At 42.9% G+C, this 15873-nt stretch overlaps 1 protein-coding gene across 5 annotated transcripts in view; it reads right to left on the bottom strand.

Moving 5' to 3' along the window:
• Positions 1–15873, bottom strand: part of LRP1 (LDL receptor related protein 1) — a 314902-nt gene that overhangs the window by 278780 nt on the left and 20249 nt on the right. For 3 of the 5 annotated variants that reach the window (XM_033137230.1, XM_033137222.1, XM_033137247.1), the window contains exon 2: positions 855–980. The exons of 1 other annotated variant lie outside the window; for it this stretch is intronic. In XM_033137230.1, coding sequence (XP_032993121.1) covers positions 855–980 — 126 coding nt within the window. The remainder of the gene's footprint in view (positions 1–854; positions 981–15873) is intronic. One more of the 5 variants, XM_033137238.1, reaches the window with a different exon arrangement.

Genomic DNA, 15873 nt, shown 5'->3' with positions numbered 1-15873 from the left:
GCCAAACTCAACGGGACAGTCGAACTACCCCCGTTAACCAACTGCAGGGCAAGGAACCTCCTTCCTTTAAGGACACCCTTCCAAGGGCCAAATGTCGGTGGCAAGTAAGGGCAGGGACAAATGTGAGGAGAACCACAAATGTGACCTTCACCTTTGTACAGCAGGCTAGTTTCTACACAACTCCTATCTATCCTCCATCCAGGCAAGCAGGAAGCACTGCCAGAGTTCTAGGACACATTCCAGCCAGGGGAAAACACCCAAGGAGGCTGCAAAGCAGGCCTAGTGAGGTGTGTAGCCTGAGGAAAAGGTATACTCCTGGGGAGAGTCCCAAGGTAGAGAGGCCCAGACATCCAATTTTTTGCCCGCAGGCCTGAGTTTCCCCATCCCTAAGCTGGATGTTGCACCTGCTATATAAGAGTTTGCAGTTCAAACCATCCCTTGTCCTATAGCAGGAACATTTTAACCCACAATATCTAGGAAGTTCAACTCCAAGGATAAACCTGGAAATGCAGATAGGAAGGCAGGAGGGGCTCTCCCATTCCAAGGCAGTTGTGCAAATAGAAGAAGCTACGCAAAACTGGATGTGCTGATGTCAGCACCACAAGTCCTCAACATCAGTAAATGACATACAGTAAAGTCAATAGCCCCGACTCTTCCCCCCCCCCACCCGCCCACATGTCCCCATACAGAACATCAGGCTTATACAGAGAACATCAGGGTTGTGGGTAATCTGCTATGGAAGTGGGAGACAGGAAAAACAGAGATGAGAGAGAGACAGAAAGAGAACACAATGTGGCAGTCATTCTGCTCTGCTGACCGTGACTGGCCATCCGTGCAAAATGTTTTTTTCCTACCAAAAGACTGGTCCTTGAGTCGGTTCCAAGCGTTCAGGTCTCTCCCTTTGGGCGGTGTAGGTCTAGGCTGCAGCACCCACTCCGCACGCGGGGAATTGGGAGGTTTTGCTTTGAAGGAGTCTTCTACTAAAGAAATAACAGGGTCACTTATTCTTGTTGTTTTTTTCTTTCCTCCCCAACTCCCTTTACAATCATTCCCGCCCCGCCCCCCTTCATTTAGAAAGCTTAGACTGGAATGTATATATATATTCACAATTCTGCAATCTGTCAGGCATTCTGAGTGTGTTAAATATTGAAGTTATACAGAGAGCGCTATGAAAATCAGGCAGAAAGTGCACTAGGGTCAAATGATCTCTTAACAGGACAAGACTTCCTGTTTCCCATATTCCCTGTAACCATTGGCTTGCACACAGTTTTGCCTCCACAGCCATTTCCCGTTTGCTAAAGTGGTCCATTGATCTCAGCACCCTTCAGTTTTTATTTTACTGGTGATATGAAGGCGTATTACAGGGGGCGGGGAAGCAGCAGCAGCAGCAGCAGCAGCAGCTGTACTCTCACAACTTGCAAGCTTCACTAAGGTCAAGCAATTGTTTCCAGCTATCACAGATCAAAACCATCAGGGATAAATAGACATTTCAGTTATTTTGGAGATACAGTACAATATGTTTATGCGCCACATGAAATAGTATCTAGGGTAACCATATGCAAACGAGAATAAGATTCCTGTACGTTTCTCAGATGTGTAGTAGAAGAGCAAATTGCAGAAGGCACAGCTTTTCTCATCCCTGGAGAACAAGCTGCACTTATTTATTTATTTATTTATTTTAAAAAACCTATTATGTAAAACTATCAGAAATGCAGGAACCCTGTCCTTTAAACTTCTGATAATCGCACACGTGAAAGGGCTTCAAGCTTGGCCTACCACCTCTCCTCAAATCACATGGCCATCAGGGGAAGTTGTTTGCAGCCTACAATGTCTGCTGCTCACCATCACCCCAAACACAGTTCAGCAGCCCACAGGACACTATTGATTGCCAAGCCATACTCTGGTGATCAGAAATCTGAATCCACATCACATTCAAGAGCTTCTCTAAAAAGGCACAGCAGACATTCTGGCATAGCTCTCCTCAGCCTAGATTGTATCTGTCTTGACTAGGCCATCAGGGAACAAAGCAGTCCATTTTATTAGACAATTGCCAAGGAGGCCACTTAGATTTTCTACCCTCAAGAGCCCATGTGGCTGTTACCTCTCTTAGGCTTGCTCTACACATGCAGGGGGTATATTCCGGTTTTACTCAGAACCAGTGCTTTATTTCTAGGGGAAAGGGCACTGTGCCTCTACCATCCTGCTGCTGCTGCTTGCCTGCTTACACCCCCCACCGCCCACCCCCATCCCGCCCACTCGCTTGCTCCCCACCTCGCAGCTTTGCCTGGCACTGCCTCCTCACCGCTTCCCGGGGCGGCAGGCACAGCCTCCCAGAGGTGCTTTGGCACAACCCTTTTGACTACTGGCAAAGCGCCCTACAGGATCTTGCCTGACGATCATAAACAATCTCTCCTAGAAAAGGAGGGGATTGAGCATGTAATCACTGCCCCTTACACCCCACAACATTCAGCAGCAATCTGAAGGCAGGCTTAAGTTGCAGTTACAGGTACATTTGAAGATTAAACTGAGCTAAGTCTCGGACTTACAACATGGGCCTACATCCTTTGTTAAGGATGAGCCATGTGCAGGCAAAGAGCCAAGAGAGTGAGAGTGAGAGAGAGAGAGAGAGAGAGAGAGAGAGAGATGGCTGAGCTTTTATCTGGGTCATGCCCATCTACTTGGTCGTACTCGGGGGGGGGGGTGGCTCCCACAGGTTTGAATGTTTGAATGTTTGGAGCCACATCCTCTGTGTGCCCATTCTAGCAAACAGGAAATGTTGGACTTGACTGCTCTATCTTTATATCCCACACTTTGGTGCAACCCTTTGACTACTGGCAAATAACTTGCCTGACAATCATAAAAGGGTCGTGCCAAAGTGCCTCTGCTCTGGCACAACCTTTTTACAATCGTCAGGCACCTTCCTGGAAGGCACTCTGGTGATCGTAAACGGGTCCTGTGAATTTGTAATGCGGGAGGGGAGGTGGCAGTATGAAATTAATAGGGCTAGCTTACAGGCTGAATGTGAGGGGATAACATTTTTGAATATTATCTCATCAAAAAAGCTCAATGAAAGCAGAAAACTAGAAGGTTAGGGAGAGGTGTCAGGTGCAACCTCTCTTATTCCTGCTCCCTAAAAAAAAAAAAAAAACCTGCTTGTTTATATCTTATGGAAAGGTTGAGAACAGCTCCTTCTCTCTCTTTGATGTGCTAATTTATTACAAGCAGGGAGATTTACACATACTTGGAATATTCACAACCTCTGTGACCACAATTATACCACCTCATTCTGCATTATGTATAGGACAGCCCTGGTTTACCAGGACACAGATCATAGAATCATAGAATCGTAGAGCTGGAAGGAACCTGAGGGTCATCTAGTCCAACCCCCGGCAATGCAGAAATCTCAGCTAGATCATACATGACAGATGGCCACCCAACCTTTGTGCCACTAGCTGATCCATGTTTTCACTTTGTCTCCAGTAACACTGGAAAGGCTCAAAACTTGGCTCACTAGGGCAAAGTTTGAAAACCTGTGATCTAGTTGCAGGCTCCTGCTGCACTAAAGCTAGATTAGCCATAACTTAATCATCCCAAACAGGTATTTCTCCAGCTTCTCTTTAAACTCTTCAATTGTTAAAGCTTTTAAAACCAACCTTGAGAACATGCTCCCCAGCATAATCTCATAGTCAGAAAGACTTTCCCTAATACTTAGCTTCAATCTTCCTTCCTGTAGCTTAAGACCATTTGAAAACTGCTATTTCTCCTCCTCAGGTCTGAACATGCCCAATCCGCCTTGCCCCCCCCCCCTTCCTCTTCATTCAAGGCTCTCACATTTCAACCTTTTTATTACCTTTGTTGCTTTCCTGTCACACCTCCTCTCCAACAATCCATCTCTACAGTCTTTAAATGGACAAGGCCCAAAACAGAGGGAGGTATTCAGCTAAAATTTACTCAGACTGGACACATTGAAATGAATGAACTTGACTAAGTCAGGTCCATTAATTTCAATAGGTCGGCTGTGAGTAAAACGTCCATTGAATACCACACCAGAGTTCTCCAGATGAAGCCTAACCAGGACCAAGCAGAACGACCAATTTACCTACCTATCCTGGGGAACTTCCTTCCCAAGATCAAGAAAAATAACTTTGACAATCACATCCACCAAGCCTCTCTCGCAAAGCAAAACCCAATGAGCCCCTTTTCAAATGTCGGTGAGCCTCTGGTTTGATTTAAACAGTAAAAAGAGTCGTACAGGTGAGGTGCGCAGAGCCACCTGCCTCCTAGCAGTTTACCTCCCAAAAAATAATTTTTTCCTATTCACTTCCAGTACAGTATTGGAGCCCACCTGGGTTTCTGGTCTGCTCTCCTGTCCTCAAACTGTTAAGCCTTAGCCCTGTATCCATAAGAAAACATGCATTGTATGAAAATGATCACTAAATTCATCCACTGAGGTGATCAGCTTATCCAAAAATGAACAGAAGAATCAGTCCTGAAGCACTAAGTTTAAAAACAGGAGCAAATCAACCACATTTCCCCTAAACAAAAATTTCAAACCTGTGAGAAGGGAAATAAACTTCTGTTTTGTTCAACAACAACAACAACAACAACAACAACAACAACAACAACAACAACAACACTTTAGCAACCATTTAAAAAAGAGAAAGAATTATTTGGCACCATGAAATGTCCCATCTGTTTATAACTAGTAAAAAATGATTAAAGAGAGATCTGGTACAGTTATGTCTGGTCTGGAACACAGAAGTCAGACATTACCCTATCATTCTTGGCATTCACACCAGCACTATTCTGCTATGAGACCAATTACCTGCTTGTCTAAAAACAGAATGGCCTAGTTTAGGGTTTAAGGCAGCATTTGTTTGTTTTTTAGTAAGTATTTATCTTCTATCTCAAACATGATGATGATGATGATGATGATGATGATACACGCACACAGAGACATAATACAACAATCACAAAGTTTAATGTGTTACGAAGGAATCATAGTCATCTGATGAAATCACTTCCATTGAAAATAAAAATCTTAAAAACATCTTTAGTGTAACAGATGACAACTTAAGGAAAAAGATAGACTGCTTTGCTAATTTATGCAGCACATATGTGCCTGAATAAAGAGAATTTCCCGAAGCAATGCACATAATGTGCCCCTTCTTGAGGGTGATCTACAATTAAGATGGGTATGTAATGTAGTAGAGCCATAATGGATGGCCACTGCGTAGCACAGACACCACAAGTAGCATCAGAAACTGTTATTGACAACATGCCTGGACTGGAACAGGGCAGCTTGTACACTATGTTTTCAGGAACAGACCATGGCTCAGTGACAAGGCCCCAGGTTCAATCGCTCCCATCTCTAGGTAAAACTGCAAAGTCTTCTCTCTCAAATCCTGTAAAGCTGCTGCCAGTCTATACAGAATATAACACTGAGCTAGGTGGATCAATGATCTGAGTAGGCACAAGGCAGCTTAATGTATGTGTTCAAGAAATGCACTGACCCAGAGATGAAAAATTCACCCCACAAGCAGAAAAATACATAAGGTTGGCCAAAACCAAGTAGTCTACCAAGGTTAGACTAGACATGACACACACACAAATTAAAAATAGGATATTTACAGGGTATTTACAATTTAAAACAGCCATGGAGTTGGTTAGGGGTGGGGAGCGGGCAAGAAAGACAAAGAGAGGCTTAAAAACAACAACTTGCCCCTGCCATTTGAACCCCATACACCCCAAATGTATTTATTTATATGCCATTGTGATTTTGAGATGATTAGATTGATAGAAAAAATTGCTACCTTTAAAGAAGAAGAAGGGGGGTTTGGATTTGATATCCCGCTTTATCACTACCCTAAGGAGTCTCAAAGCGGCTAACATTCTCCTTTCCCTTCCTCCCCTCTGTGAGGTGAGTGGGGCTGAGAGACTTCAAAGAAGTGTAACTAGCCCAAGGTCATCCAGCAGCTGCATGTGGAGGAGCAGGGACGCGAACACGGTTCACCACATTACGAGTCTACCGCTCTTAACCACTACACCACTACTGTAAAAGCTACTATACTAGGGAAGTTTTTAATGTTTAATGCTGTATTGTGTTTTTATTGTGTTGGGAGCTGCCCAGAGTGGCTGGGGAAACCCAGCCAAATGGGCGGTGTATATAATAATAATAATAATAATACTGTAATGATAATAATAGAACTCAACACTATTCAGAAAGCAGAATACAAATATTGAATCAAAAGTTAGTATTTGCCCTATGGACAACAAACAAGTTTGAGTTTTCATTTGGATACTTAAAAAAAAAAACCAATGACATTTATTCTAACTCTACAATTCTACGATTATATAAGACCCACTCAAATGTATATACACTTCTAAGGCACAATGTATAAGAAATTCAAAAAGGCATCTTACTCAAGTCCATGTTGTATGGAAGCATTGGCTACCATGGAATTAGTTGATCAAAATAATAACGTATTGGAGGGATATTCAACTAAGGTTTACCGAGAGTGGACCAATTAAAATTAATGGACCTAAGTCATGCTAATTCATTTCAGTGAGTAAAACGTAGTTGAATATAACCCATAGTTATTATACTCTGATGCTCAAAGAAGTTTGGGAGCTAGAACAAAGTGAGGTGCTTGCCTCCAAACGGAAAGATATTCACACTTTTCACATCCTGTAGCAGGAGCACAGAGCCTTTGGGACAGCCAGCACTCTCAGGAAGCAATTTAAAATGGAGTGCTTCCTTTTCTAAACAATAAAACAGTAAAGTGAAACAAAAGAAAATGAGTTTGGAGGATACTAGGAACCTCTGGACATGAGTCCCAAGACAGGATTTATGCCCCAAAAGGATAAGGAAAATTAAAGTAGGTGGGAGAAGGGTGGTACTTCAAACGGACAAGAACTCAAAATCAACCTGCCTTTAGCTCTTCCCAGGAGCCCTAAGTTACACTCTATTTTTCCAGGAGTCCAAAGTTACACCCACATACTTTTTGTAGGCGGAGCAAGTTTTAGTACAAAAAGTAGAAATAAGCTGCTATTTCTACTGCAAGGTGGAAGAGTCCAGGTGAAACTTGAAAAAATAGAATATCGTGGAAAGGTTAACTTCTTTCAGTAATTCAACTTAAAAGGTGAAACTAATATATGAGATAGACTCATGACATGCAAAGCGAGATATGTCAAGCCTTTTTTTGTTATAATTGTGATGACTGAGAACAGCTGATGAGAACCCCAAATTAACAATTTCAACTTTGGGGTTTTCATCATCTGCACGCCATAATCATTACAATTATAACAAACAAAGGCTTGACATATCTCGCTTTGCATGTCATGAGTCTATCTCATATATTAAACTCCAGTAGCTAATGAAAACAATTGCTTACATAAATGGACTTTTCCATGATATTCTAATTTTTCAAGTTTCACCTATAAGCATCTTGTTTTCATGTTTGTCACTCCACAACAGGGTTTCAAGTCTCCTTTCCTCCCCACCCCTCACCCACTAGCAAAATTTATTCTTAAAGATTACTAAACTTTTTGAAAAATCCACCATTCGATTGCAAGTCCCCACTCCCCTCAAAAGAAAAATTGAGAGAAATTAACTGGCTGTGCTGGAGCTGAGGAGATTCCTCATACAGAACAAGTACATTATCTGTCGCAGGTGTGGGGATCCTGTGGCAACTCCCACAATTCCAGGTCATGCCACCAGGGCTGCTGGGAGTGGTAGTTCAGCAACATCTGGAGCCAAAGGTTCCTCACACCTATTGCTTTTTGCTACTTAGCATGGCCACATTTGTCACGTTGAGGGGAGACAAAGATACATTCCCTTGCTATTGCAAGAGCTTTTGATCACTGAGACTAAACAGACTGCCAGAAAAGCAGTAGGAACCTTGGGAAATGCACTTCTATTTTCAGGGCTTTAAACATTCCTGTTGCTTCAAGCAATTCAATCCAAAAACCTAAAGCCTGCCTACAGATGTCAGGTGGCATAGCAAAGGCTTCTGCATTGAGCAAACAAACCTGATAAGGGCCTTAAAAGGGGGGTCCCAACTCACTCCACTTATTTTTTCATTGTGCCCTTCAACTTTTTTAGGCAGTTCAAAAAAGCTGCCTCTTAAGCCTTACAATATAGGCCCAATATGGCTTCTCAAAAGGCCTAGACCAACCCTTTCCTCAAGGAGCCTACAACTGCATTCAGATGTGGAATTTATTGTGTTAGGGTTTTGTTGTTGCTGTTGCTGTTGTTGTTAGGGTTGCCAGGTGTCCACTATTTGTGTGGACAGTCCACTTTTTCACATTATGTTCACTATTTTTTTTCCACAAAATAGTGGTCATTTTTTATTCAAAAGCTTTATGATGAAATGGTATTTTAATACATGTTAAAATGTTTGTAAGAAAATATATAATTTAATTTAATTTAACCCCCCCCCCCCGCTTGTCCACTGTTTTTTGGAAGCAGACCTGGCAACCCTAGTTGCTGTTATAATGCTAGCACTTCTGTCCTGATTTCTAACATTTCTTTTACACTGCAGTACCTGCTGTGTTATGAAACTGTGGCTTTCAAATCGATAGACTGCCATATCATGCTAAATTTCAAAAGGCAGGAAAGAACTGTATACTGGGATGCCACCCTAAATTTCATTACATGAAAAATTACAGTGCAAAATTCCCATGTTTTTCCAAGTAAATTGGGTTGCAAATGATTTTTTTTCCCCTGGAAGCAATTAGCATGGAAATGAGCACTAGATTTCCAGCAGTGAAATTATATTGTGTGAAAGATCACATAAAATGCAGGAATTATTAGTCAGGAAAACGGAAAACGCCTTCTCATGTCATCAATCAAGCTTGGATAGCTGAAGCTTTTCAACTGGGCAAAAAGCTCTCTCTCACACTTCCATTTCATCCCTTCCTCACAGTAACCCTGAATCTGTGGGGGTTCTCTCACACTTCCATTTCATCCCTTCCTCACAGTAACCCTGAATCTGTGGGGGTTTTGTTTGTTTGTTTGTCTGTTGAACAATCACAGAACCAGGCACTTTCCTTCCAAAGTACTAAGCAACTGCCTTCTCTGGAAGCCATTTAATACATTTTACAGCCTCAATGCTGTAAAATGCCTGAGAACCTAAACTGAAACAAAATGGGCCATGGGGTGTGGTAAGGAAAGATAAATCCTGGCTTTGATTTATTCATCATTATAATCAGCACAGCTTCATTAGGCACCAGTAACCCTAAGAGGGATTTGTTAACAGGTAGAACGCTACAAATGTTCTTGGCACAAGCCCACTTGCCACCAAATGAAAAGAGGCAAAAAGATACACTTGTTTGACTGTTCCACCAGACACAATAAGCTGCTGTTCAAATCCATTATCCAAACTCGTTATTCACTAAGCCAATCTCAGATGTCTAAAACAGCGCTCGGGGAACAAAGCCCTGCATGGAATTAAGTAAATGGACTAGATTGATGGGCTTCAAAGAGCTATTGGACACGTTAAAACAACAATTTTCCTAGCAGGCCATAATAAAACAAGGGAGCTGGAGTCAAGCGCAGAGCAGCAAAACTGGGCTGCTACTATCCAGCATGTTCTACAAAAGCTTCCATCTACAGCTTCCGAAAAGGAAACTGCGACTTCTCAAGTCAGTCCTTTTGACTGAAGTTGACTTCTCCACTTGCTGCAATTGCCAGACTTGTTTTAATCTGGGATTGCATACAAAGGGGGGGGGGGGCGGGTTGCTAATTGTGCTCATCTGCTTGGCACACCGAAGAATGGGTCTGGCTCAATCTGCAAGGATTGCACAGCTCCTCAGGGAGGGCCAAAGGTTCCCCACACCTGCTCTAGAGAACATTCAAGCCAGTTCTCCCCCTCCCCCCCCCAAAAAAGCAAAAACACCAGCTTTGCAGGACAAGTACCATTTTGAAGACTGCAGCATCAGCCTACATGAGTCTCGAGAATATTAAAGAATAGCTTATCACAGCCTCAGTACTTTCACAGTGAGCAATCCCACATACGTACTTAATAATCAACACTGAGCTGAGTGTTTCAATGTCTTTTACTGGTTACTGTTATAATTAGGACCCGTCAATGGCTGTGGGTCAGCAGAAGAGCAACCACTTTGCATGCAGATGGTCTCAGGTTCATTCCATGGCATCTCCACGTAGAGCCAGGAATATCTCCTGTCTGAAACCCTGGAGAACTACTGACAGTCAGTAAAGACCAGCCTTTCTCAACCTTGGGTTCCCAGATGTTATTGGACTACAAATCACATCATTCCTAGCCAGCAAGGGTAGAGGTCAGGGATGGTGGGAGTTGTAGTTTAAGAGTACCTGGGAACCCAAGGATGATAAAGGCTGGTATACAGTTAGATACAGTTAGATAGATCAATGGTCTGACTCAGTATAAGACAGCTTCCTATGGTCCTAATTATTCTGTCATTTATCAATGATTGTGTTTTCTGATTTTAAATTGGCTGCATCTTAAGTATTGTTCTAGACTGTGGAAAGTTACCCTGGAAAGGCTCTGTCCTAAGAGGTGATCTATAAACAATAAAAAATAAACAATACAGTGGTTCTGTTGTCAATCAATCAATCAACACCTTTATTGGCATATAATGGTTCTGTTGTTTCACTATGGCATGCAATGAAAATGAATGGTCAACGTGATCAGTCCTTTAGCATTCATAGAACAGTTGATCACTGACCAGATTGGCTGAGGCTGATGGGAGTTGGAATCCAATAACAAATGGAAGGCCATGGATTCCCCATCTCAGATCCAGGAGGTACCTACACCTAGGGATAGTTGTTATCTGACACCTATTTACACAAGAAAGTTGTATTTTAAGTTAACAGTCACCTTACCATAATATGTATGTGAGCACTGCAACAATTCTCATCTGATAGCATCAACAATAATTAGGTTTAGAACTTGTCACTTGTGTTTAATTTTGGCATAGTGACATCATTTAGCTGCATTAATTGATTTGTCTGGAAAAGTCAAGTTTAAACTCAATTAACTTCCCTTTTCGATGTCAAAGCGATGCACACATCCCCTGAACCAAATTAAAGCTCCGCTTTCTTGCTTTCTGTGTTAGAAAGTCTTAGCCCTGCAACCCTATAGACACTTACCTAGGGGCAAGCCCCACTGTAGTCAGTGAGACTTGTTTCATAGGCTTGTACTCTTAAGCAGTTTTTAAGGTTGTGAGTGACACTTTTGATTTGAAGTTAGGAAAAGATTCAAGAGTTTGCAAGACTGCAACTTGTCTGTTACTGTTGTTAACATCTTTGGCAAAAAAAAGTAAGTAAAATTCTATTCTATTCTATTCTATTATATATTTAGCATATATGACAGCCTGGAACACTGGAAAATAGTTCCTTATGCACTGAAACAAGACTCAGCAGAACAGCTCTAGAAAGCAGTTTCATCATGCCCCACTTTTCTTTAAAGGCAGACAGGACAAAAACAAGAATTTTTAGCTTAGCTGTAATGCAAAAAGTATTTTCTGTTGCACTGTGTGCTCTGCCAAAGTGGTATTAGACATAAGTAGCTGAAAAAGACAAATCAACAGGAAAAACAAGAACCATAAACTTTGTCTGTAAACAATTATGTATTCAGCTTTTACCGAATTATTGAGGGGGGGGGAATAAACTCCTCTCCCAACAAAACAGCCAAATTACGGCAAGCGGAATTTTTAGAGGATGGAGGGCTGCTGCTGGTGTTAAAAATAATAAACGGCAGGATGCACAAAGTTAAATGCCTTGCAAAGGTACAACTCTGATGCAAGCAGGAGATTGCGGGGGGGGGGGAATTATTTAGCAGCAGAACTCTCAAAACAGATGCCTACTCCAGAAATGAGATTGCTGTCGGGGGGGGGGGACTCACACTCTCCACCACAAGACCAGTTAAGAATGACTGTTTGGAGCTGAAGAGGAGACATGGTACAATAAAGGAAAGAATGAGTACTGTGATCATCTAGCTGAGGATGCAAAAAAACAAAACCAAAAAAACGGGGGGGGGGGAGAGACACAATTAATTAATTTCTTGAATTTCTATCCCACCTCTTAAAAATCCCACCTAGCTAAAACAGAATAAAACTAAGCATTTGACCAGGCAATTGTACAGCCAGGAATCTTTCAGGCTCCAGTCTGCTGACAATACCCCAGCCTGTAATGGGAGGCAGAAACCACAGAAACCACGTGGCCTGGGAAGTGGTCCTCCATTCACCACATCTCCTCCAACTGCAGGAATATGGAGGCCTGATAAAGTATCGGTAACCACTGGAAATGGCCTACAGACTGCCTGACAATCATCCCTGGACTAAAGGAATCTTCGATTCCTTCTTCCCTGGATTTCTTTCCCCCTATTTCCCATCAGGACTTGGACAGCCATTTTAGAAGGCAGGAGTGGGAAAAGCCTAAGTAGAAGAGGGTAAATAAACAGCTTCAACCTGGCATGCCTTTCATGTTTAGCAGCATATGTGCAATTTATGCTGTCTCTGCAGACTGAAGGGTATGTCAAGCACGCTACAGCAGCTCACACATATTGCAGAGGGCAGAGATTTAAATACACCCATGTTTTCTGTGAAACAGCAAATGAAAGAAATATGGTTTTAATGCTGCTGTCTCTCTGGAACCTTTGAGATCAGACAGAAATACTACTCCCCCCCCAAAAAAAAACACACACACATATTTAAAAAATCTGTTGAAATAAATGCTTCTTTCACCCAAGAGAAGGGAGTGTATTCTCAGAGCAGCAGGAAAGCAGATTCCAGGTCAGGCTCCACATCACAATAAGCAATATGCTACAAGAAAGTGGAATGACAGGATTCCACTATGATACTAGAGTGTAGATACTAAAGCTTGCTGGGGCTGATGGAAGTTAGAGTTCAGCAATATATGGAGGACCAAAGGTTCCCCATGCCCGGCCTAGGAGGAGACCAAGCACAGAGAAGATGTTAGACAAGGAGAAACAGAAACAGTATGATTCATACCAGTCAAAAACAAAAAAAGTATCTCTCTCTCTCTCTCTCTCTCTCTCTCCCATGCACTACAAGGACACCGAAGTGCTTTCTCCTTCTGGTACAAGCAAAGCAGGCTGAACCACACAAAGCCTGCATGGCAGGAACATGATATTGCAGAAGATCTCAGAATGGACCGAGAAAACCTTTTCTCAGCACCATCCAAGGCATGACGACTTCTGCAGCCACTGAATGTTGAGAATCCAGCAGAATTAGGGCCCGGCCTGAAGCTTGTCCCAAAGATGACAGCTGCGAAATCACCCCTTAGGGTGTACGCCTATATTGAAGAAGGAAGTCAGCATAATTATCATGACTACCCAGACAGGGATTTCGGTGATAAAAATACTTTTGTTTAAAATCTCTATGGTTCCTGGAACTCTTTGGAAATTAAAACGATGCTTTAAAATTGAAACTGGTTTAAATTTGCATGAATATGTCACTACTACCACCACATTATCAGTACTTTGGTTATAGCAATAATGGAGGTGGAACTGATTATCTGAACCTACTGTGTGCAGGGATAACTTTTGAAGTTGAACTGTTTGGTGGTAGCCTCCATAGTATGGAAGGGGGGGACTGCTTGAGGGGGAAATTACACACCACAGGTCAGCCATCACTGATAAAAATACAGAGATGGCCATTCCAAGCCCAGAATGCCTTCTAGGTATTGTCGGCACAGTTCCTATGTTGTTTCAGCAGTCTTTGGGTTACAGTAGCCAAGTGTTCTTATGTCTTCTAAATGAAGACACAATAGGGCATTAAGAATAAATAATTATTTATTCCCACCATTCGGGCATACAATCCAACCCAGGAAGGGGCTACTATGAACAACCAGACGGATCTTCCACAGGGCACGAGACTGAGAATGGCAGCCATGCACCCATGTCCCAAGACAAGAGTGCCTGGTTGGGTGCTCTGAGGAAAGAGTGTGACAACTTGACAAGATAAACCCTGGGAGAGTAAACAACAGGCATCCATCACATTTTAGACTGATAGGCTGTAAAGGATCTAAGCCAGCCTTTCTCAAACTTGCATCCCTAGATGTGGTTGGGCTACAACTCACATCATTCCTAGCCAACCTGGCTAGTGGTCAGGGATAATGGGAGTTGTAGTGTAAGAACACATAGGGACCCAAGGTTGGGGGATGGCCAATAGGCACCCCCATGCACCAGATTTGGCTCCAGGAGCAATTTTAGCTGTGGTAGGGGTATCTGCTCACCACTTGCCTGGGAAAGGGTAGGGTATGCCAGGGACTGGTTGGATGCAGAGGAATGGAAGGAGGAACCAGCTGGGGGGGGGGGCTCACAGCCCTGAGAGTGGTTGTGGAAGAAGGAGAAGAAAAGGAAGAGGAGGTGTCAGAAGCTGAAGAGGTAACCGGGCTTAGTGAGCTGGGAGAGTGTGGGACAGAGAGAAGTCCAGAATCAGAGGCAGAAGCTGAGGCAGGTGAGTGGGAGGAGGGAGAGGAAGAGCCACAAGAATCTCCCCCTCCAGCTGTGACAAGCTCTCCTCCCCGTTTACCAGAACCAGAAGAGGCATGAAAAGGGTAAAGAAGAGGTTGGCTTCATGCAGGCTCCGATTGCTTGGGGAAAACCCAACAACTTAGCTAATGGGGGGGGGGGGGTTGGCTTTTAGTCTCGGCAATGATGCATGGGGCAAAACCTACCAGGGATGAGCTGCTGTGCTCATTAGGCCTGACACTCTGCCAAGTCTGTGCAGATCATGTTCTTGCTAATAAAAAGTTAACTCCTGCTTGCACGGTGTGATTTACTGCTAGCTCACTCATATCAGGATGATTTCAAATTTTAATAGGCCAAGATACTCTACCCAAGCATGCTAAACCCTTGACTCTCCAGGTGTTGTTGGATGTCAACTCCCATCTGCCCCAGCCAGTCTAGCCAGTGGTTAGGGGTGATGGGAATATGAGCCAACAATATCTGGAGGGCCACAGATTCCCCATCCAATGTTAGTGTAATCTAAAAATTGATCTGAAATGATCATTGCATGCTTTTGCCCCTAGCAACATGTTTTCTCCCAGCAACAAGGTTTCCTTAGCAACAGACCTCTTTATTAGATGTGCTCTGAAGGAGAGAAGAGTGGCTGAAGAACAGAGAGGATGAATGGCTATCTGTACATAGTTTTACTTTATTTTCCTTAAGCCACTAGTTGTATAATCTGTAATGTTAATTCTTCAGTAAATAATTTAAGCAGAACTGGAATGGGTGTTTACTCCTACATGGGAATTCACCAAAAGATGAACCGAACCAAAAAAGAAGATTCTGGAAGACTTTCTAGGTGACTCTGCTGACTGAAAAAGGAACCCCAAATGATTGATAGAATGCCCTGACAATCCCTGATCTATATTTTGTTGCTATCTACCTTTGGATTTTATTAACTTCCTGGCTGCACTGTGTGTTGGTGAAGCTTTTCCATTTCACCGGAGGATCCAGCTCCAAGTCTACTCTCCAGAGAACGGAGTGGCTCCACAGACTATAGCAGTTGGCCATTCCTGCTTTAAACCACAGATGCTACTCACAGGGAATTGTCAACTAAAGCTTAAGGCAAAAATGTGCATGTTGGGTAGGCACCAGTAATTTGAATCTGTTTTAATCATCACCCTGGGCAATGCATATCTGATGTATGGCATGATCCCTAAAGCAGAAAAAACCCCTCAAAAAACTGTTAAGATATTGTTTGGTCACTCATGTACGATGCAAACCTGCTGGAATGAATGAGTGTTCAGTGATGTGCACACAGGAATAAGCACACATATAGGGAAACTTCAGACTGCCCAGTCCAATGACCAGATGACATCTACAGCAGGTCCATGTGACAAGCTGAGTTGGAATGGGAAAG

The sequence above is a fragment of the Lacerta agilis genome, chromosome 2 (genome assembly GCF_009819535.1).
Source record: "Lacerta agilis isolate rLacAgi1 chromosome 2, rLacAgi1.pri, whole genome shotgun sequence".
Lineage (NCBI taxonomy): Eukaryota > Metazoa > Chordata > Lepidosauria > Squamata > Lacertidae > Lacerta > Lacerta agilis.
Note: the sequence above shows the minus strand (reverse complement) of the source record. Positions and strands in the feature narration are given on the sequence as shown.